The sequence below is a fragment of the Hypanus sabinus genome, chromosome 15 (assembly GCF_030144855.1).
Source record: "Hypanus sabinus isolate sHypSab1 chromosome 15, sHypSab1.hap1, whole genome shotgun sequence".
Lineage (NCBI taxonomy): Eukaryota > Metazoa > Chordata > Chondrichthyes > Myliobatiformes > Dasyatidae > Hypanus > Hypanus sabinus.
In genome coordinates, this window is record NC_082720.1 from 55,141,082 (window position 1) to 55,163,523 (window position 22,442).

The window sequence follows — 22,442 nt, forward strand, 5'->3', positions numbered from 1 at the left end:
ATTTGGTCAATGTGTATGGGACAAATGATGACAATCCAGCTTTTTTCAGACACCTGTTTTTATCATTAGCTGCTCTGCTGGGCTACCTTATTATAGGTGGTGATTTTAATTGTGCACTTCAACTTGAACTAGACAGATCTAAGGGGAAAGATACCTCTCACAATCAAACAAGAAAAGAGTTATTGCAATGTGTTAAAGACTTTGATTTCGTTGATGTGTGGAGAAGGAAATACCCGGATAAATTAGCATTTTCTTGCTACTCTAGCACTTGCGAGACCTTTTCCAGAATTGATTATTACTTAGTTTCAGCTACCTTAAAATCTACAATTTCAAGCTGCTGGTATGACAGCATATTAATTTCGGATCATGCTCCAGTTTCGTTTACTTGGAACCAGCCTAACGCGTTACATTACTCCCCAAGGTGGCGGCTTCAAAATATTTGGCTTAGGGATCCAGAATTTATAAAGTTTATTGGAGAACAGATAGACTACTATTTTGGAATTAATACAGACCAGACATCTGCGGCTATAAGATGGGAAGCCTTTAAAGCTTTTCTAAGAGGTCAGATGATTAGCTTCATCAGCTTTAAGCAGAAATCTTTTAGATTTGAAATAGAACAGCTCGAGAAAAGAATAAAAGAGACTGAATCTGAAATTTTTCAAAATCCCTCTCAGCAGCTATTTGCAGAACTTAACGAACAAGAGATAATGTATTGTCCATTAATAAGGCAACAAAAAGTTTGATGAGATTGAAGCAATCCTATTATGAGCAGGGTGAAAAGGCTAGTAAACTCCTGGCCTGGCATATCAAACAGATACAAACAGAAAGGACAATAAACTCCCTACAATCAGATGAGGAGGTGACAACTGCTGACCCAAAAGAAATAAATAATATCTTTTTGAGATTTTAGCAAAATTTGTATACATCAGAATATTCGGATTCAACTCCACAAATACAAAAGGAATTTCTGGATTTGCTAGAATTTACACCCCTGGATGAAACATCCTTGACCTTGCTGGAGTATAACTTAGAGGATAAAGAATTGTCTGAAGCCATAACTAATATGAAGGGAGGGAAAAGTCCTGGACCTGATGGCATTCCCATTGAAATATATAAAATCTTTAAAACTAAATTAATCCCACCTTTGCTTGATATGTATCCGGAGTCATTTGATACTGGATCCCTTCTCCCCCCCCCCCCCCTTAATACGGCAATAATTACACTACTACTAAAATCTGGAAAATCACAGTCCCTATGTGGATCTTATAGACCAATTTCACTTCTGAATAATGATCTCAAAATTCTTTGTAAGGTATTAGCTAGGAGGCTGGAGCCACTCTTGCCAAAGATGGTCCACCCTGACCAAAGTGGTTTTGTTAAGGGAAGACAGGGCTTCCACACCATCCGAAGAGTGCTTGATATACTCTACGAAAAGTCTGGAAGCTCTGATAGTGCTATACTGTCACTGGATGCAGAGAAAGCTTTTGATAGAGTGGAATGGCAATATTTGTTTAAAGTTTTAGAAAGATTCGGTATGGGGGGTAATTTTTATGATGGATACAGCTTCTTTATTCTAACCCACAGGCTGAAATTTTAACTAATGGGCTTTTTTCGGCACCATTCAAACTCCAAAGGGGAACAAGACAGGGCTGTCCCCTATCTCCCCTCCTGCTTATCCTGGCCATTGAGCCGCTTGCTATGGCAATTCGAAAAGAGGCTACCATAGCAGGAATAACTATAGGAGATAGAGAACATCGCATAGCCCTGTACGTGGATGACGTAATTTTGTTTTGTTCTAACTTGAAACAAACATTACCTGCCTTAACTGACCTGATAAGTACTTTTGATACTTTTGCAGGCTATAAAATAAACAACAATAAATCTGTAATATTATTCATGGATAAAGATGAGAGACTTAATCCCTTATTTCAAACTCCATTCATGGTGTCAGTACAGGGTTTTACTTATTTCAGTGTTAAAATAACTCCTACTATTGATGAAATTATCCCAACTAATTATAATCCCCTCACAGACTCAGTTATTCAACTTATAAACAGATGGTCGAAATTGCCTATATCTCTGATTGGACGCATAAACATTCTAAAAATGTCAATTTTACTGAAGTTCCTGTACCTTTTTCAATCTATCCCACTTTCTCCTCCATCATCTTTCTTTTATTTATTAAAGAAGGTTTTTTCTAACTTTATCTGGAATAATTGACATCCAAGACTCAGGCTTTCTCTATTATATTTGCCGTATGATAGAGGCGACCTACAGCTACCAAATCTTATATGGTATTTTTGGGCGGCCCAAGTTAGAGCAGGAATGTTCTACTTTGTTAAGGATCACCCCCCTACTTGGATCTCAATGGAATCCCAGTCGATCAATATCCCTCTAGATCTTTATTTGTATTCAGCAGATAAGAAAAAACTGATTAAACAAACTAAAAATCCTTTTAAAAAAAAATACAATTATTTGGCATGATGCTGTTGCATATTTGGGAGAGACATCACAGTTATCCCAGTTTACCCCCATCTTTGGTAATGATGGCTTTAGGCCCGGCAGAGCAGACCCTGGTTTCAAAACTTGGGTGACCCGAGGCAAAGCAAAGGTGTCTGATCTTTATAAGGGCAATACATTTATGTCATTTGAAGAACTCAAGGCCACATATGGAATTCCAACAAAACACTTTTTTAAATACCTTCAGTTGCGAAGTTTTATTATGTCCAGGCAAGGCAACAGTTTGAAACTCCCTCCTTTATCTACCCTAGAGGACATCACTCTGAACGTATCTAAAGCTAGGGGACATGTTTCTATACTATATAATTTATTTGCAAGCAAATGCAAAAAGTCATCAAGCAACATACTTCAAGCATGGAGAATTGATTTGAATGAGAATCTATCTCAAAAAGAAGCTTGTTCCTTAGCTCAAACCCAATCAGTGAACACCCACTCTAAATTATTACAATATAAATGGATAACCAGACGGTACATTACTCCAGTCAGATTGCATCATTTTAACCCCAACATTCCAGACACACGCATTAAATATAACCATTAAAAGGGATCTCTGTTTCATTGTATGTGGGAGTGCCCCCGGATAATTTGTTTCTGGGAGAAGGTGCTGGATTTGATTAGTCAGATTATTGGGAAAAAGGTGCCCCTCAATCTTAAATTATGTATTCTGAATATTTATCCAAATGATTTTGTAACCTCCAAAAATGTAAGGTCTCTGCTTAACATTTGTTTTTTGGAAGCTAAATGCTGCATAGCCTATTCATGGAAGAAACCATCAACCAGTGGACTCTCACAATGGTTGAAAGGAATGACTTCTTATCTTGCTCTGGAAAAGATAAGCTACATTACAAAAAACAAACTTGACAATTTCGAAAAATATGGAACATTTTTTACACGTTCCTGGAGGATAATGTTCAAGATGTTGAAAGTAATGAACTGAATTGACTGCTTTTTTATTCACAGTGGGATGGTTGTGTTTTTTAAATATTTTTTTTTCTTTTGTTTTCCAATTTTTTTTCTTTTAACTGGTGGTGGGTAAATTAAATTAAATTAATGGAAAGTATTCTTAGAGATAGTATTTATAATTATCTGGATAGACGGGATCTGATTAGAAGTAGCCAGCATGGATTTGTGCGTGGAAGGTCATGTTTGACAAACCTTATGAATTTTTTGAAGAAGTTATGAGGAATGTTGACGAGGGTAAGGTAGTGGATGTAGTCTATATGGACTTCAGCAAAGCCTTTGACAAAGTTCCACATGGAAGGTTAGTTAAGAAGGTTCAGTCGTTAGGTATTAATGCTGGAGTAATAAAATGGATTCAACAGTGGCTAGATGGGAGATGCCAGAGAGTAGTGGTGGATAATTGTTTATCGGGATGGAGGCCGGTGACTAGCAGGGTGCCTCAGGGATCTGTTTTGGGCCCAGTGTTGTTTGTAATATACATAAATGATCTGGATGATGGGGTGGTAAATTGGATTAGTAAGTATGCCAATGATACTAAGGTAGGAGGTGTTGTGGATAATGAGGTGGATTTTCAAAGCTTGCAGGGAGATTTATGCCAGTTAGAAGAATGGGCAGAACGTTGGCAGATGGAGTTTAATGCTGAGAAGTGTGAGGTTCTACATTTTGGCAGGAATAATCCAAATAGAACATACAGAGTAAATGGTAGGGCATTGAGGAATGCAGAGGAACAGAGAGATCTAGGAATAACTGTGCATAGTTCCCTGAAAGTGGAGTCTCATGTAGATAGGGTGGTAAAGAGGGCTTTTGGAACGCTGGCCTTTATAAATCAAAGCATTGAGTACAGAAGTTGGGATGTAATGCTAAAGTTGTACAAGGCATTGGTAAGGCCAAATTTGGAATATTGTGTGCAGTTCTGGTCACCGAATTATAGGAAAGATATCAATAAATTAGAGAGAGTGCAGAGACGATTTACTAGGATGTTACCTGGGTTTCAGCAATTAAGTTACAGAGAAAGGTTGAACAAGTTAGGTCTCTATTCATTAGAGCGTAGAAGGTTGAGGGGGGATTTGATCGAGGTATTTAAAATTTTGAGAGGGATAGATAGAGTTGACGTGAACAGGCTGTTTCCATTGAGAGTAGGGGAGATTCAAACGAGAGGACATGATTTGAGAGTTAGGGGGCAAAAGTTTAAGGGAAACACGAGGGGGTATTTCTTTACTCAGAGAGTGATAGCTGTGTGGAATGAGCTTCCTGTAGAAGTAGTAGAGGCCAGTTCAGTTGTGTCATTTAAGGTAAAATTGGATAGGTATATGGACAGGAAAGGAGTGGAGGGTTATGGGCTGAGTGCGGGTAGGTGGGACTAGGTGAGATTAAGAGTTCGGCACGGACTAGGAGGGCCAAGATGGCCTGTTTCCGTGCTGTGATTGTTATATGGTTATATGGTTAACTTTGTTATATTTTCAACTTATGATATATATTGTTTTTTTTTTCCTTTTTATTCAGTAAAAACAATAAAGAGATGTTTAAAAAAAATAATGTTGCAATTCAATCCTCATCTACCACTTCCACTAGTAGCTCATTTCACACTCTCACTATCCACTGAGTGAAGAAGTTCCCTTGAGGTTCCCCTTTCACCTTCCACGGGTCTAATGGTAGTGTAACGGTTAGCATGATGCTATTACAGCTTCAGCTGTTGGAGTTCTGATTTTCAATTCCACCTGTAAGGAGTTTGTATGTCTTCTCCGTGAATGCATTGGTTTTCTCCCACAGTCCAAAGATGTACTGGTTATTTGGTTAATTGGTCATTGTCAATTGTCCTGTGATTAAGTAGGTGGGTTGCAGGACGTTGCTGCTCCTTGGTTTGGAACTGCCTGTTCTATACTCTATTTCTAAATCAAGTAAAATAAATTCACCTTTAACTCATGACCCCTAGTTTTAGTCACTCACATAAATCCTGCACACATTTACCCTGTCTTGAACTCGGGATGGACTGGGTAGATTTAGTGGAGACATGGTCTTTGCAGCGTACTGCAGTAGCATTTGGCATATTTATCTATGAAACTTTTAAGATGTTTCAACATCTTGAACATTGTTTTTCTCTGTTTATTCTCTCAAGTTTTCAAAGTCCCAATTTTTTATCTATATATTCCCCAGTTCCTTCATTAGGATGTTTGGACAATATGGGCCTCAGAGGCAGTGAACCATTCATTAGCTCATAATGAGTTGTTCTTGCAGAAGCATGGCTCCAGGACAACATCCCATGCACCATCAATCTACAGGCCATGACACTAAGGGACTTGGACTATTTTTTTTTGTGTGACTCTGTTTCTCTGGTTATATGTGCTGTGTGACTGTTGGAACTGTGTTTTGCATCTTGGCTCTAGAGGAATGCTGTTTCATTTGGCTGTATTCATGTGTATGGTTGAATAACAATTAAATTTGAACTTGATGACTGCAGGGTGTGGGATAATGTGAAGTTGAAGTGGGTGTGGACAAGGTGATTGAGGCAGTGTTTTGCAGACTTCCCTGAAGCAAGCAGTTCTGTGATTGAATGGGAACTGAAAGCTTACTGTGTGGGCAAAACTACATTTTAATGATTGATTGCTGAGCGCTGATGGTGAGAAAACCGAAGAGGTTGGGAAAAGTGACAGAATTTCAAAATAAGATCATTACTCAATGCAGGGGCAGTATACCTGTTGATGGGTTAACTTGCGACAAAAGAATACGACAGCATGTATGATTAAAACAAGATTTAAAACTCGGCCAATAAACCACTGGTTAGGATTTATTGTCAAGTAATTATTTTGTAACTAGTATCCTTGGGAGTCCTTATCAGAGATAATGATTTGGAGCAGGAATATGTCGAATTTTTTGAGGTTTGGTCTGGATAAAAAGGCCTAAATAGAGTGAATGTGGAGAGGGTTTTTCCAAAAGTGGGGAGTCTAGGTCCTGAGGGCACAGCCTCAGAAAGATGTCCCTTTAGACAGAGATGAGGAGGAACACACACAGCATACTGAAGGAACTCAGCAGCTCAGGCAGATGATGTTTTGAGCTGAGACCCTTCATCAGGATTTTCTTCAGCTGGATGGTGGTGAATCTGTGGAATTCATTGCCACTGATGGCTGTGAAGGCCAGATCATTGGGTATATTTAAAGCAGAGGTTAATGTTGAGGGAGATAAATCAGCTATGATGGATTGACAGAGCAGACTTGATGGGCCGTTACAGACAGTGTGGTCAGGTACGCCATCAGTAAGTGGATTTGCTGCTTTTTGTTTCAATGACCTTTTGACTGCCCAGCAGAGGAAAGTTGGTTCAGCGTTCCTGCTTCTAATTTGCTACCATAGGAGAGCATGTGGGGGGAGAGGGGGTGGGGCCAGCAAGTAAAGATTTTGGATCCATGTAGTACTGTGGGTTTTGGTGACTTATAGCCAGGAATGTGAGGCTATAATAGTCTTATTACTGAAGTTTGTTTGTACTTCCATTAATGATGCCTCCCAGCTATGCTATTCTCTCTCTCAGTTTTAAGTAGTGCCTTTAACTTGGCATATATAATACAGTGCAGGCCTTTCACCCACAATATCTATCCCAACCATGATGCCAAATGAAATTAATTGCATCTGCCTGCACATAAACCATTTCCCTTCATATGCATGTCTGTCCAAGTGGTTCTTAATCACTATTGTGTCTGCTCTTCCATCACCCCGGCCGTGCGTTCCAAGCACCTTACACTCCATGTAAAAAAAACTTTTCCTACACATCTCCCTTAAACTCTTCCTCCTCTTGCCTTAAAGCTATGGTCCATTATATTTTATATATTTTACAAAGCATCTCTGACTAATCAAACTAAACATGATATTGAACTAAATAAGATATTAGAACAGCTGATCAAAGTTATATCAGAAGTTTCAAAGTGTGAAGCAGAGAGGTGGTGATTGAGGGAGAATTCCGGAGAATCCCAGAATTCAAGATTAAGATTAAAAATATAAAGTTTAGCTTTATTTATCATGTGTACCGACATAAAAGAATCGAAATACAGTGAAATGCATCGGTTACGACCAACTAAGTCCAAGAATGTGTTTGAGACAGCCTGCAAGTGTCACAGTGCTTCCAGTGCCAACATTACATGCCCACAACTGCTTTACTCTAACCTGTACGATTTGTGAATGTGGGAGGAAACCGGAGCACTAGCAGGAAACCCACATGGTCTTGGGGAGAATGTACAAGCTCCTTACAGACAGCGGTGGGAATTGAACCTGGGTCCCTGGCTCTATAAAGTGTTACATTATCCATTACGTTACCATGCAGCTTTCTATATTGAATTGATAAAAATTGTTTTGGGTTGATGGGGTCGATCTGAATTCCTGAGGAAGTAGAGGTGTTAGTGAACTTTCTTGATCACACCGTCAAAGTGGTTAGATCAGAAAAGGCTATGGGTGATGTTCACTCATAGAACAGGAACAGGCCCTTGGGCCCACAGTGTTCTCCCAAACCAAATAAATCAGTAATCAAGTGACCGATAGGAGCTTAAGACTCAATGCTCTCCACCTCAACAAGGGGACTGAGAGAGAGGAGTTTACTTGAAATTGATGGTCAATTTTCATCCTATTGTCATCAAATTAATTATCGTTGTGAAGTTCCAATCCCTTACTTCAGTGCTGTGGATAAATTCAGAGCTTATTATAAGAATGACTTTCATTGAAGAAAGTTGAGTGCATTTTTTTTAACAGTCCAACTATTTCACGTTAAGAAATTTGTATTGAATGGTAAAACACGATTTGTATTTCCTTTACCATTTAAAAAATGCCACCTGTATCAGCTTTATTGTTGTCCAAATTGTCTTAAGTTACATCTTGATGTTTTTCTTTAGCGAAGCCACCAGTACCAATCAAGCGGGAACTCCTGCGTCACAGAGACTACAAAGTGGATTTGGAATCGAAGTTGGGGAAAACGATCGTTATCACAAAGACAACCCCCCAGTCTGAAATGGGAGGGTGAGTGTAGTGTTTCTCTCTTTCAGGTTTCTTTTGCTCCTCCCAGACATGTTTTCTCTACCCAGCTGAATAACTGGCCAACTCGGTGTTTGATGGCTCTGAGCCTGTCCTCACTGGAATTTAGAAGAAATGAGGGAGGGGATCATATTGAAAGGCCTTGATAGAGTGGATGTGGAGAAGATGTTTTCTATAGTGGGGCAGTCTTGGACCAGAAGGCACAGCCTCAGAATAGAGGGACATCCATTTAAAACGGAAATGCAGGAGAATACCTTCAGTTAGAGGGTAGTGAATCTGTGAAATTCATTGCCACAGATGGCTGAGGAGGCCAAGCCATTGGGTATATTTAAAACAGAGGTTGATGGGTTCTTGATTTGTCAGGGTGTCAAAGCTTATGGGGAGAGGGCAGGCGAGTGGGGTTGAGAGGGATAATAAAACAGCGACAATGGAATGGCGGAGCAGACTCGGTAGGCCGAACAGCCTAATTCTGTTCCTATGACCTTTAGTTTAACTCATGCCAGCCTGCCAGTTTGACATGATACTCATCGCGGGTGGTTGTGATTCACTTGCAGGTTTGTAAGTGTCGTAGTCATATTGTCTCATTTATCCTGTTGTTTTATTAACTTAAAGATTGGAATAGTTTTGCATGACACACGTACATTGAAGCATCAAAACATACAGTGAAATGTGTTGCTTGTGTCAACGATTAACACAGTCCAAGGATGTGATGGGGCAGTCTATGAACGTTGCCACACTTCTGGTGCCAACCCGTGTTCACAGCATATGAACTCTTACCAACCTGTACTCCTTTAGAATGTAGGAGGAAACAGGAGCATCCGGAGGAAACTCATGCAGTACATGAGGAATGTACAAACATCTTTCAGACATTGGTGGAATTGAACCCAGGTTGCTGGTGCTATAGAAGCATTATGCTAACCACTACACTGTTGTGCCATCCTAACTTGTAGAGTGGAAACTATCACGTTGGCTCAGGTTAATTATTGACTGTATGGACAACACTCTCAACTCAATAATTGGTTCAAATCAGTAACTGAAGTAAATTTATTATCAAAGTACAATTGTGGATGTCACCATATACAACCCTGAGGTTTATTTCCTTGTGGGTATTGATAGTAAATAAAATGAAGCACAATAGAATAAATGCAAAAAATACACAAGACGTGGACAAACATCCAATGTGCAAAAAACAAGCTGTACAAATACAAAGAGAAAAATAATAATAAGTAACTAAACAATTAATATTGAGAACACAAGTTGTAGACTTATAATCGGTTTATTATTGTCACATGTACTGTACCAAGATACAGACAAAATCTTTGTTTTACATGTCACCCACACAGATTATTGGAAAACACAAGTACGTAGAGGTAGTACAAAGGTTAAAGTTATAACAGAATACAGAATAATGTTACTGTTATAGAGAAAATGCATTGTGTAGCAGACAAATAAGATGCAAAGACTACAGTGAGGCAGGCAGGGAGATCAAGGGTTCATTTTTATTGTGGAGTGCAACCTGGATTAGGGTGCAGGTGTAATAACGAAAGATTAGACAAACGAGTTGTTTTCTCTAGAGCGAAGGTTGAGAGGAGATCTGATGAGAAGTTTATAGGATTATGAGAGGCATAGACCGAGTAGGCAATATATTTTTCCCAGGGTTGAAATGTCTAATACCAGGGGGCATGCATTGAAGGTGAGAGGGGGCAAGTTCAAAAGAGATGTGAGTGGCAAGTTTTATTACAGAGTTGTGAGTGTTTGGAATGTCAGAATTGGATTTATTATCACGGGTATGTGACATGAAATTTGTTAACTTAGCAGCAGCAGTTCAATGCAATATATAATCTAGCAGAGAAATATAATAACAATAAATAAAATAAAATAATAAATAAACAAGTAAATCAATTACGTATAATGAGTAGATTTTTAAAAAAATGCAAAAATGGAAATACTGTATATTAAAAAAAGTGAGGTAGTGTTCAAAGATTCAATGTCCATTTACGAATCGGATGGCAGAGGGGGAGAAGCTGTTCCTGAATCGCTGAGTGTGTGCCTTCAGGCTTCTGTATCTCCTACCTGATGGTAACAGTGAGAAAAGGGCATGCCCTGAGTGCTGGAGGTCCCTAATAATGGACGCTGCCTTTCTGAGACACTGCTCCCTAAAGATGTCCTGGATACTTTTTAGGCTAGTATCCAAGATGGAGCTGACTAGATTTACAACCTTCTGCAGCATCTTTTGGCCCTGTGCAGTAGCCCCTCCATACCAGACAGTGATGCAGCCTGTCAGAATACTCTCCACTGTACAACTATAGAAGTTTTTGAGTGTATTTGTTGACATGCCAAATATCTTCAAACTCCTAATTAAGTATAGCTGCTGTTTTGCCTTCTTTATAACTATATGATATGTTAATATGATATGTTGGGACCAGGTTAGATCCTCCAAGATCTGCCTACTGTTCTTCCTGGAGTGGTGGTAGAGGCAGATGCATCAGGGACTTATAAGCGGGATTTAGATTGGCACAGGAAGTGAGGGAAATAGAAGGATATGGACGTTGTGTAGGTAGAGGGGATTAACTAGGTTGCAGATTTGATTACTAATTTAGTTGGATTGGCATAGCATTGTGGCCAAAGGGCCTATTCCTGTCCTGTAATGTTCTAGAACTTACAGAATTAATGTATAATAACTTAAATGGCGGGATAGAGGCTGTCCTTTTCAAACTTCTGTCAGAGCAGAGTGACTGGGATGAAAGGAGTCTTTGATTCTGTTTCCTGTTTTCCCGAATAAGCAAGGAAAATAGACAGACTATGGAGGTGAGGTTGGACAAGTAAATGCATTATTGGCTTAGAAGGTCATTCACCAAATGCTGTCAATTTGGGTTAGTTTGGATGGTGCAGACCATTTGGGCTGAAGGGCCTGTTTTCATGCTGTGTAACTCTATGATAATAAAAAGTTTTATTTTGAGATACCGCGTGGTAATGGGCCCTTCCAGTGTAATGAGCCCGCGCCGCCCAATTACATTAACATGACCAATTAACCTACTAACCCATATGTCTTTGGAATGTGTGAGGAAACCGGACGAAAACCACGCAAGTTATGGGGAGAACATAATAAACTCTTTATAGACGCTGGTGGAAATTGAACCGGGGTCGCTGGCGTTAAAATAGTGTTACACTAACTGCGACGCTACCACATCTAAAGCATTTCAGTGAAGGAGTGATCCATCCCCATTCACTTTTTATTCTCTGTAGAATTACTGAAACATATAGCATGCAAGATGAACAAAGAGCAATGTAGCTGATCCTGTTTAATAGTTACTTATTCAAAGTAAGTTTATTATCAAAGTACATATATGTACATATATGTCACCATTAACAGCCTTGAAGTTCATTTTCTTGCTGGCATTCACAGTAAATACATTGAAAAACCATACACAAAAAATTGACAAACAGCCAATGTACAAAAGACAACAAACTGCCAATACAAAAAGAAATTTAAGCCCTCCCTTCTCAAAAAAAGCAAGCAATAAATATTGAGTACATGAGTTAAAGAGTTCCATAGATTGTGGGAACAGTTCAGTGCTGGGTTGAGTGAAGTTATCTCATTTGCTTCAATAGCCTGATGGCTGAGGGATAATAGCTGTTTGTGAACCTAGTAGTGTGGATCCTGAGGCTCCTGTATCTCCTTCCTGATGATAGCATGGAAAAGAGCATGGCCTGGGTGATAGGGGTCCTCAATTGATGTTGCTTTTCTGTGACAACCCTCCTTGTAAATGTTTCAGTGGTGGGAAGGACTTTACCTGTGATGGACTGGGCTGTATCCACTACTATTTAAAGGCCTTTCCATTTATGGGCACTGGTGTTTCCATACCAGGCCCTGATGCAACCAATTAGGATGCTCTCCACTACACATCTATAGAAGTTTGTCAAAGTTTTAATTGACACCCTGAATCTTCGCAAACTTCTAAGAAAGCGGAGGTGCTGTTGTGCCTTGACTTTGAAAGGTGCTTGACCTCGTTGGTTATGACACATCAAGAGTTTACCTGGGTATGTGTTTTAAATGTTGTGAGGGTGTTCACTTTCACCACTGTCTCACGTAATTCCAAACTCGGGTTGAAAATGTTTTCCTGAATGTAGTCCATGTTTCTGAGTCATTAGACTGTATACTAGAGGAATTGTTGTATCCTGTTTATCTTGAACAGCCTACAGAGGTATGGCCCAGTCCATCACAGGAAAAGCCCTCCCCACCTGAGTACATTTACAAGGAGTACTGCCACAAGAAAGTTGCATCCATCATCAAGGACCACCACCATCCAGGTCATGCTCTTTTCTTGCTTCTGCCATTGGGAAGAAGGTACAGGAACATTAGGACTTAAATTATCAGGTTATTACCTTTTAAACATCAGGGTTCTGAACTAGCATGGATAACTTCACTCATCTCAATGTTGAACTGATTCCACAATATACGGACTTACTTTCAGGGATTCTATAACTCATATTCTCAGTTTTATCTCTCTACCTGTATCTACCTCTACCTATCTATTATCTATCTTGTATTTGCACAGTTGTTGTCTTTTACACATTGGTTATTTGTCAGTCTTTGTGTATAGTTTTTCGTAGATTCTGTTATTTTTCTGTGCCAGTGAGTAATGGTGTTCAGCAGGGGTTGGTGTTGAAACCGCTTCTTTTTATGTTGTATGTCTATGATTTAGATGATGGAATAGGTGGCTTTGTCGCCAAGTTTGCAGATGATACAAAGATTGGTGGAGGGGCAGGTCGTGTTGGGGAAGCAGGTAGGCTGCAGAAGGACTTAAGACAGATTAGGAGAATGAATGAAATACCATGTTGGAAAATGCATGGTCATGCACTTCAGTAGAAGAAATAAATGTACAGACTATTTTCTAACTTGGGAGAGAATACAAATATCTGAAATGCGAAGGAACTTAGCAGTCATTGTGCAGACCACCCTAAAAGTTAACTTGTAGGTAGAGTCGGTGGTGAGGAAGGCAAATCCAATAATAGCATTCTTTTCAAGAGGCCTAGAATACAAGAGTAGGGAAGTGATGCTGTGACTTTATAAGGCACTGGTGAGGCCTCACCTTGAGTATTGTGAACAGTTTTGGGCTCATTATCTAAGAAAAGATGTATTGGCATTGGAGAGGGTTCAGAGGCAGTTCACAAGGGCGATTCTGGGAATGAAAGGATTATCATATGAGGAATATTGTACTCACTGGAATTTAGAATTTAGAATGGGGTAAGTGGATCTCACTGAAATCTTGAATGTTGAGAGGCCTAGACAGAGTAGATGTGAAAAGGATGTTTCCCATGCTGGGGGAGTCTAGGACAAGAGAGCACAGCCTCAGGAGAGAGGGGTGTCCATTTAAAATAGAGATGTGGACAATTTCTTTTAGCCAGAGGGTGGTGAATTGTAGAATTGGTTATCACAGGCAGCTGTGGAGCCCAGGTCATTGGGTGTATTTAAAGTGGAGATTGATCGGTTCTTGATTGACCACGACCTCAAAGGTTATGGTGAGAAGGCCGGGGAGTGGGGCTAAGGAGGGGAAAAAATGATCAGCCATAATTGAATGGTGGAGCAGACTTGATGGGCCAAATGGCCTAATTCTGTTCCTATGTCTTGTGGCCTACTGAATGCCTGCAAGAAAGGGTAGCATTTGGGTACGTGCTTCGATAATAACTTTATCTTGAACATTGAACTTTGTCCAGATTGCTTTTAATTTTAGACACCTGGATTACATATCCCCTTATCTTCCTCCATTCAAAAAAATATCAACCCTATTATAGTGGACTTACTTTGTCTGTATTTCTCTCGACAGATATTACTGCAATGTTTGTGACTGTGTTGTGAAGGACTCCATCAATTTCCTGGATCATATAAATGGCAAAAAACGTAAGTATCCAGAATGGGTAGCAAGTGGCAGGGATGCATACAAAACTGTGAGATGCTGTTCAGTATAACCTGTCCCTTACACGGTTAGACAAAAAATTGTTCAAGATTGTTTATTATCAGTCCAGTAAACAATTGCAAAGAAGAACTAGATCTGATGCAGCACAAAAAACACAATATGATAAAAAAAACAATATGACAAAAAATATACAATATACAAAAAACACAATATGATAAAAAAAAAGGATAGCTTATATACAGAGATTGAGTGTAATTACATACATAAAGTGACACTAGGTACAGGAGTGTTTATACATAAGGTGACTGACAGGAAATGGTGGTGGGGGATGTGGAGGTGTGGGTCTATGCATGGAGGTATTGATCAGCCTTACTGGTTGGGGAAAGTAACTGTTTTTGAGTCTAGTGGTCCTGGCATGGATGCTACTAGATTATGTAGTACCTATAAAAAGTATTCACCATCTTCTCCCCCCCACCAAGAAGTATTCATGTTTTATTGTTTTACAACATTGAATCACAATTGATTTAATTTAGCTTTTTTGACACTGATCAACAGAAAAAGACTTGTGTCAAATTGAAAACGTATTTCTACAAAGTGATCTAAATTAATTACAAATATAAAACACAAAATAATTGATTACATAAATATTCACTCCCTCCCTTTAATATGACACACTAAATCATCACTGGTGCAGCCAATTTGGTTTTAGAAGTCACAAAATTAGTTAAATGGAGATCTGTGTTTGGAGACTTGTGTGCAGTTAAGGTCTGGAAGATCCAGCTGCTGGTGAGTCAGTATCCTGGCAAAAACTGCACCATGCAACACCACAAAAAGGTTATTGAAAAGCATAAGTCGAGATGGATACAAGAAAATTTCCAAGTCACTGAATATCCCTTGAAGAAGTTAAGTCAATCATCATGAAATGGAAATAATATGGCACAGCTATGAATCTGTCTGGAGCAGGCCGTCCTCAAACTGAGTGACTGTGCAAGAAGGGGTCTTGTGAGGAAGGTCACCAAGAGAACTATATCAACTCTGCGGTTATGAGCTTCAGTGGCTGAGATGGGAGAGTTTGGAACGAGGGGGAAAGTGCGTTGCACCTGGTTTACACAAACATCCCCGATGCGTACGGGAAGGAGCCCCCACCTCGGTTACTCAGACCACATCTTCGTTATGCTAATCCCAGCATACATACCGCTCGTCAGGCACTCCAGACCAGTTCAGAAGCAGGTGAAAGCCTGGCCAGCAGGAGCCATCTCTGCTCTTCAAGACTGCTTTGAGCACACTGACTGGCACACGTTTGTGGAAGCGGATTAAGAGTAGGAAGGGGAAGCATCTCTGGTGAACGACAACATGTGTCCATTCTGGGGGAGCCCATTCACTTTTGGTCCCCAACAAACACTCAGCTCTCACCTGTGGCTCCAGGTAGCTGTTTGCATGCGATGTTGGCCCTGGTACACCACTTCGACGGGTGAGGCTGAGAGTAGCCAGTGGGCCTCGTACCCTGTTGAGTTAGGGACATGCCTGTCTTAGCATGTGAAGCCAGCTGCAGTGGCTGCACTGATGAGATCCAATGGCCAGGAAGGCGGTTTAGCCACTCTCAGTGGAGAGCGAAAGGCGTGACAAGGCACAGACAAAGTCAAGGTCCTCCATTCCTGCCAAGGAAGACCCCAGTTTGTGAAGACTACTCATATTCCTGGACCTGAGGTCCAGAGAGTGGAGGTGCCCCGGTGCAACAGCTTTTACACTTTTAAAACTGCCACACAGCCTTACCTGTCATTTGTCAGATATGATAGACAATCACTATGGCTGTATTAGCCCATTGTGAATGTGAGGAACTGTACCCAATATTCCATCTGGGCAACTTGCAGCTTTCCAGACTCAATATCAGATCTTACAATGAATGCTGGAATCTGGAGCAAAAACTGCTGGAGAGTCAGGCAGCATCTATGGAGGGGAAAGTGACAGTTGAAGAAATCCACCTTGACCATCCCTCTGTGCCTCTATCAATTAGAGGTGACTCAATAGAGCTGTACAAGATAATGAGAGGCATAGATCTAGAGGACATCTAGAGACATTTCCCTGGGGTAGAAATGACTAATACGAACCAGAACAATTGAGTGCTTGATGATCAGCACAGTCTCAATGGGCCAACTTTGACTCCATAAGAAGAATGAGATGAAACTTTTTTCGTAACAGGTAGCTATGACCTGGAATCTGCTGTCTGAAAGGGCATTGAAAGGGAATTCAATTATGGCTTTCAAAAGCGAATTTATTGTTCAAAGTTCAAAGTAAGTGTATTATCAAAGTACATTTAGGTCACAGTACGCTACCCTGAGATTCATTTTCTTGCTGGCATTCACAGGAAGTACAATTGATTAAATGAATAACTGCACAGCAACAATTACAAACAGCCGATGTGCAAATGCAAAAATAAACAAAAAAGGTAGTAATAATAAATAATAAGTAGAATTAGAATTGAATTTATTTAAATCTTACATCCTTCCCACAACGTGAGGGAGTAAAAATCTTTTCGTTACGACTCCGTCACAATATACAGACATATGAATTTGTAAGTGTAATGGCTTGTAGAAAGAAGCTGTCCCGTAGCCTGTTGGGCCTGGCTTTAATGTGGAGATACGGTTTGCCTGACGGAAGCAGATGAAAGAGTTTATGCTTGGGGTGACTGCTGTCCCCCAATGATCTTCCAGACCTTCTTTCTGCACCTACTGTTACAAATGTCCTCAACGGAGGGAAGTTTATGTCCACAGATGCGTTGGGCTGTCCATACCACTCTTCCGAGTGATCAAGGTTGGTGTTGTTACAGCCGGTCAGTATGTTCTCAATGGTGCCCCTGTAGAAAGTCTTGAGGATTTGGGGGTCCAAGCCAAACTACTTTGGTTGCCTAATGTGGAAGAGATGCTGTTGTGCTTTTATTGCCACCAAGCCGGTGTGTACAGTCCAGGTGAGATCATCGGTGATGTGTATACCGAGGAACTTGAAACTACTTTCCCTCTCAACTGCAGGCCCATTGATGTTGATTAGGGCGAGCTTGTCTTCATTCTTCCTGTAATCCATAATCAGCTGTTTTGTTTTTTGGACGTTGAGGAAGAGGTTGTTATCTTGGCACCACTGTGTTAGGGTGTCAACTTCACTTCTGTAGGTGTCTCATTACCACTAGAAAAAAGCCAGCCAAAGTTTTGTCATTTGCGAATTTGATCAGATCGGAGCTGTGTGTGGCAGTACAGTTGTGAGTGTAAAGGGAGTAGAGTAGGTGACTCGGAACACAACCCTGGGTGGTACCTGTGTTGAAGGTCAGAGGCACAGAGGTGAGGGAGCCTATCCTTACCACTTATCGGTGATCTGATAGGAAGTCTAGAATCCATCTGCACAAGGTGTTACAGAGTCCTTAAAAGTGAGTCCATAGGTTGTGGGATCAATTTAGTCTTAGATAGTTGAAGTTATTCCTTCTGGTTCACATTGCTCTGTTGCAAGAAAGCAGAATCCATCATTAAGGAGCCCCACCATCCAGGCCATGCTCTCTTCTGGCTGCTGCCATCAGGAAGAAAGTACAAGAGCCTCAGGACCCACACCACCAGGTTCAGGAACAGTTATTGTCACTCAGTTGTCAGGCACATGAACCAGAGGGATAACTTCACTCAACTTCACTTGTTCCATCACTGAACTGGACTCACTTTCAAGGACTCTTCATCTCATATTTGCAGTATTTATTGCTTATTTATTTTTATTATTATTTGTTTTCTTTGCATATTGGCTGTTGTCCATCCTGTTGGGCATGGTCTTTCATTGATTCTATTGTTTCTTGTACTGAGTGTGATTGCCTTTTAAAAAAAAGAATCACGGGTTTGTGTATGATGACATCAATGTACTTTAATAGTAACTTTTCTTTGAACTTTGAACCTAACATACTGAAAAACAAATTGCGAGTCTTTCGGAAAGGATCTGGGAAATGATATTGACTGGATTCCTCTTAACGTGAAGCCAGCGTGAGACCAATGGGCCAATGGACATCCTGCTGCCTTATAATCACTTTATGATTCACATTGTGGAGTCGACTCTAGTGAGTTGCTGTGCTGTATTTATCTGACTTTAAATGAAGCAGTTCATCCCTGCATGCAGCAAGACCCAGGCACGGCTGGTGAGTAATATTAATGGTAGAATAGGCTAGGAAATGATCGCCTACAAACCAGCAGGAACTTCGTTTTGTTTAGCTGTATACATGTGACAATAAACTTGAAGTTGAGGAGTTAATGATTCTTGAGTTTGAGGTTGGTGGGGGTTGAATTATCTTTTGTGAAATAGTTACAAGACTAGAAAAGTGTACAAACCTGCACACTCGAGTTTAGAAAGTGAGAGATATGAGATGGCACGGTACTGCAGTGATTAGCATAACGCTTTACAGTGCTGGTGATCGGGGGTTCAATTCCCACTGCTTGTTAGTAAGAGCTTCGTACATTCTCTTCATCTGTCCAGCAATCTATTTGACCCCTTACCATCTGGCAGGAGGTACCAAAGCATTAGGACAAGAACTGTTAGGATGGGAAATAGCTTCTTCTCCCAAGGTCGTAGCCCTATTGAAACCCGTCTATCACCCAGGTCTCATCACTCGTTAAGTGTTAATAGAGTTGTAGTATACTACATTACAGAAAAAGGCCTTTCGGCCCATGTATTAATCTGCCTAATCCCATCGCCCTGCACCTGGACCATAGCCCTCCATTCTTCTCCCATCCATGTACCTAACCAAATTTCTCTTAAATGTTGAAATTGGACCCACATCCACCACTTGGGCGGGCAGCTTGTTCCATTCTCACCACCCTCTGAGTGATTGTAAGGCAGCAGGATGTCCATAGGCCCATTGGTCTCATGCTCCCCTTAAACATTTCACCTTTCACTTTTAATCCTTAATCTCTAGTTCTAGTCTTGGCAACCTCAGTGGAAAAAGCCTGCTTGCACTTACCCTATCTATACCCCTCATAATTTTGTATACCTCTATTTTGAATCTCCCCTCAATCTTCTATATTCTCAGGAATAAGGTCCTGACCATTCCTCATGATTCTGGTCCTCAGGTACCAACAATGTCCTTGTAAATTTTTTCTGCACTCTTTCAATTTTATTTGCATCTTTCCTGTAGAGAGGTGACCAGAGCTGCACACAATACTCCAAATTAGGCTTCACCAACATCTTATACAATTTTAACATAACATCCTAACTCCTATACTCAGTACATTGATTTCGAAGGCCACTGTGCCAAAAGCTTTCTTTACAACTCTATTTACCTGTGACGTCACTTTCATACACATATCCTCCTACTTTTCCTTGTTTATTCATTCTGGGATGCAGGCAAGGCAAGGCATTCAGTTACTGTTTGTTCTGAATTGAGAGATTGGCTTTATTTGTCAGATGTATCTCAAAATGATATGTATTGTTTTGTGTCAATGACCAACACAGTCTGCGATGTGCTGTAGGCAGCCTGCAAGTGTCGCCATGCTCCCAGAGCCAATGTAGCAAGACAGCAACTTACTAACCTGAACCTTTGGAATGTGGGAGGAAATTTGCTAATGCTACGATTTCAGAATGTGGGAGAAAAGCGGAGCAGCTGGAGGAAGCCCACATTATCATGGGGATAAAACCTTCTGCACAGATTCCTTACAGACAGCAGCAAGAATTGAACCCAGGTTGCTGGCGCTGTAAAGTGTTGTGCTAACTGATACACTACCGTGCCTCCTGTTAAGATTTTGAATCAAACCGGCCTCTGGTTTGTGGTAGATGAGAATTCTCCCAGTAAAGCACCAATGCTAGCCTAATGCCTATAAAATAATTGGAATTTTGAAAGTCAGATTTAGTATAGACAGTAGATTTTCTTTCTAAGAATTTCGGGAACTAGGTATTTTTGCATTCACCATTACTAATAGCCTCATAACTGATGACTTTATTTAATTAACTGCATTAATAGACCCACTTGGAATTTAAAGTTGTCTGTGCGTTAGTAGTTCAGTCATGCAGCCGTTATATACAATCCGTTATCCCTTGTGTGCTTAGCTTGCTTCCTTTAAGTGCATCAACGCTTTTTGCCTCAATGACTCCATGTGGTAATGAGCTTCTTTCTTGGCCAGAGTGCAGAGAGCAGGTTTTCCCCTGAATTCTCTATCGAATTTATTAGTGACTATCAAATATTTATGGTCCTCTTGGTTCCGGTCTGCAAGTGGAAGCATATTCTGTACATTTGCTCTACCCAGGCCCATCATAATCTTGGAGGTAATTGATATTTCCTTTTGCCAAGGGTTTTATAAAAATTCCTATTCACTCCCACCACCACAAACTTAAGGGGAAGGTCATCTAGTCAGAACTCAATTTCCATTCTGGCATCAGCATGCATTTCAGCTCTTACATGTTTAAAAAAAAAGGTTTGGAAAATTTATGGAAGAATTAATAAGAGTTCTGAAGACTCTGGGCTCTGAGTCTTCCATTTAATTTTAAATAGAAGAACAAATCTTTGTCCTTCTGTAGTTTTTCTTATAAGTTGACTGAATCTGAGGAAACACTGAAGAAATAGTTTCAATTTGCAAACATTAGTGCTGATGGACAAAGCAGAATCATGTTTATAATTACTGACATACACTCAATGTCCACTTTGTCAGGTACAGAAGTGGAACCTGGTGTGGTCTTCTGCTGCTGTAGCCCATCCACTTTAAGGCTTGAGATGATCTGCATACCACTGTTGTGATGTTCATTTGTTATGTGCCATGTAATATGACATGGGTGATCATGGTCTTTCCATGACCATGACGGCTCTTGGCAAATTTTTCTACAGAAGTGGTTTGCCATTACCTTCTTTTGGACAGTTTCTTTACAAGGTGGGTGACCTCAGAGCCTGTCTGCCTGACGTTAGTGGTTGCATAACCAGCACTTAGGATATGCACCAGTATGACCATCCACCACTTACTCCCATGGGTTCATGTGACCCTGATTGGAGGGGGGTGGGGGGAGTCTCAGTAGGTGCTACACCTTGCCCACCTTGGCAGGCTAGCGGAGGGAAGGTGTGTCTTACATCTGCTTTGGTGGAGATGTATCTCCACCCCACCACCCACATTCACAGTAGAACAAAGAAATACAATATAATCAATGAAAATCTACGCACAAATTCTGGTAAACAACCAATGTGCAAAAGAAGACAAACTGTGCAAATATAAAAAAATGTAAATAGTACTTAGTATGAGAGCTGTAGAGTCTTTGAAAGTGAGTCTATAGGCAGTGGAATCAGTTCAGTGTCAGGGTGAGTGAAGTTATCCACACTAGTGTAGGAGCCTGATGGCTAAAGGGTAATAACTGAGATACTATGGAAAAAACTTACCGTCCATGCAGATAATTTCTTTACAGTAGTACATTGAGCTAGTACAGGGGAACAAGCAATAACAGAATGCAGTGTTAAAGATACAGTGTTTGTGCAGTACCTGATGCAGGGTTTCAGCCCGAAACATTGATAACTTCTTTCCACCCACAGATGTTGTTCGACCTGCTAAGTTCCTCTAGCAGATTGTTTGCTACTCTTGATTCCAGCCTGTGCTGTCTTTTGTGCCTCCATATTTACACAACCTCCCGCAAGATTAATCTCTTTCAGTTTCTGTTTTTGTTATTGGCCATCTGTATTGATATTTAGATACAGCTTAGGACATTTGACTCATGGAGTGTGCTCCATCATTCAATCAATATACCAAGTCACAGCTGTCAGATTCTAATGTTTTTAATCCAAGGCTCTTTCAGAAGTCAAGAACAAGGCATAAAACTTATTGCTTCATGATTGCTTTATTAAGTGCTAATAGAACAAAGAGAATTGGAAGTGGATATAGTAAAAGTAGTCTTGGTAGGGGAAGGGAAAAAGAAATAAAGACCAAAAAAAAAGAATAAAGAAGGTAAGCTTATGTGTTCAGTTCTTTTTATACCATAGATAAGAACCATTTCATTCAAATTTGTAGATAAAAGTTAACCAATCAGAGAGCCCCTTCTCAAATAAGGCAA

At 40.3% G+C, this 22,442-nt stretch overlaps 1 protein-coding gene across 1 annotated transcript in view; it reads left to right on the plus strand.

The window, feature by feature from the left end:
- The window catches only part of zmat2 (zinc finger, matrin-type 2), a 58,646-nt gene that overhangs the window by 21,251 nt on the left and 14,953 nt on the right, over positions 1-22,442 (plus strand). The window contains exons 3-4 of the mRNA XM_059990447.1: positions 8,349-8,472; positions 14,316-14,389. Of these exons, the coding sequence (XP_059846430.1) occupies positions 8,349-8,472; positions 14,316-14,389 (198 nt within the window). The remainder of the gene's footprint in view (positions 1-8,348; positions 8,473-14,315; positions 14,390-22,442) is intronic.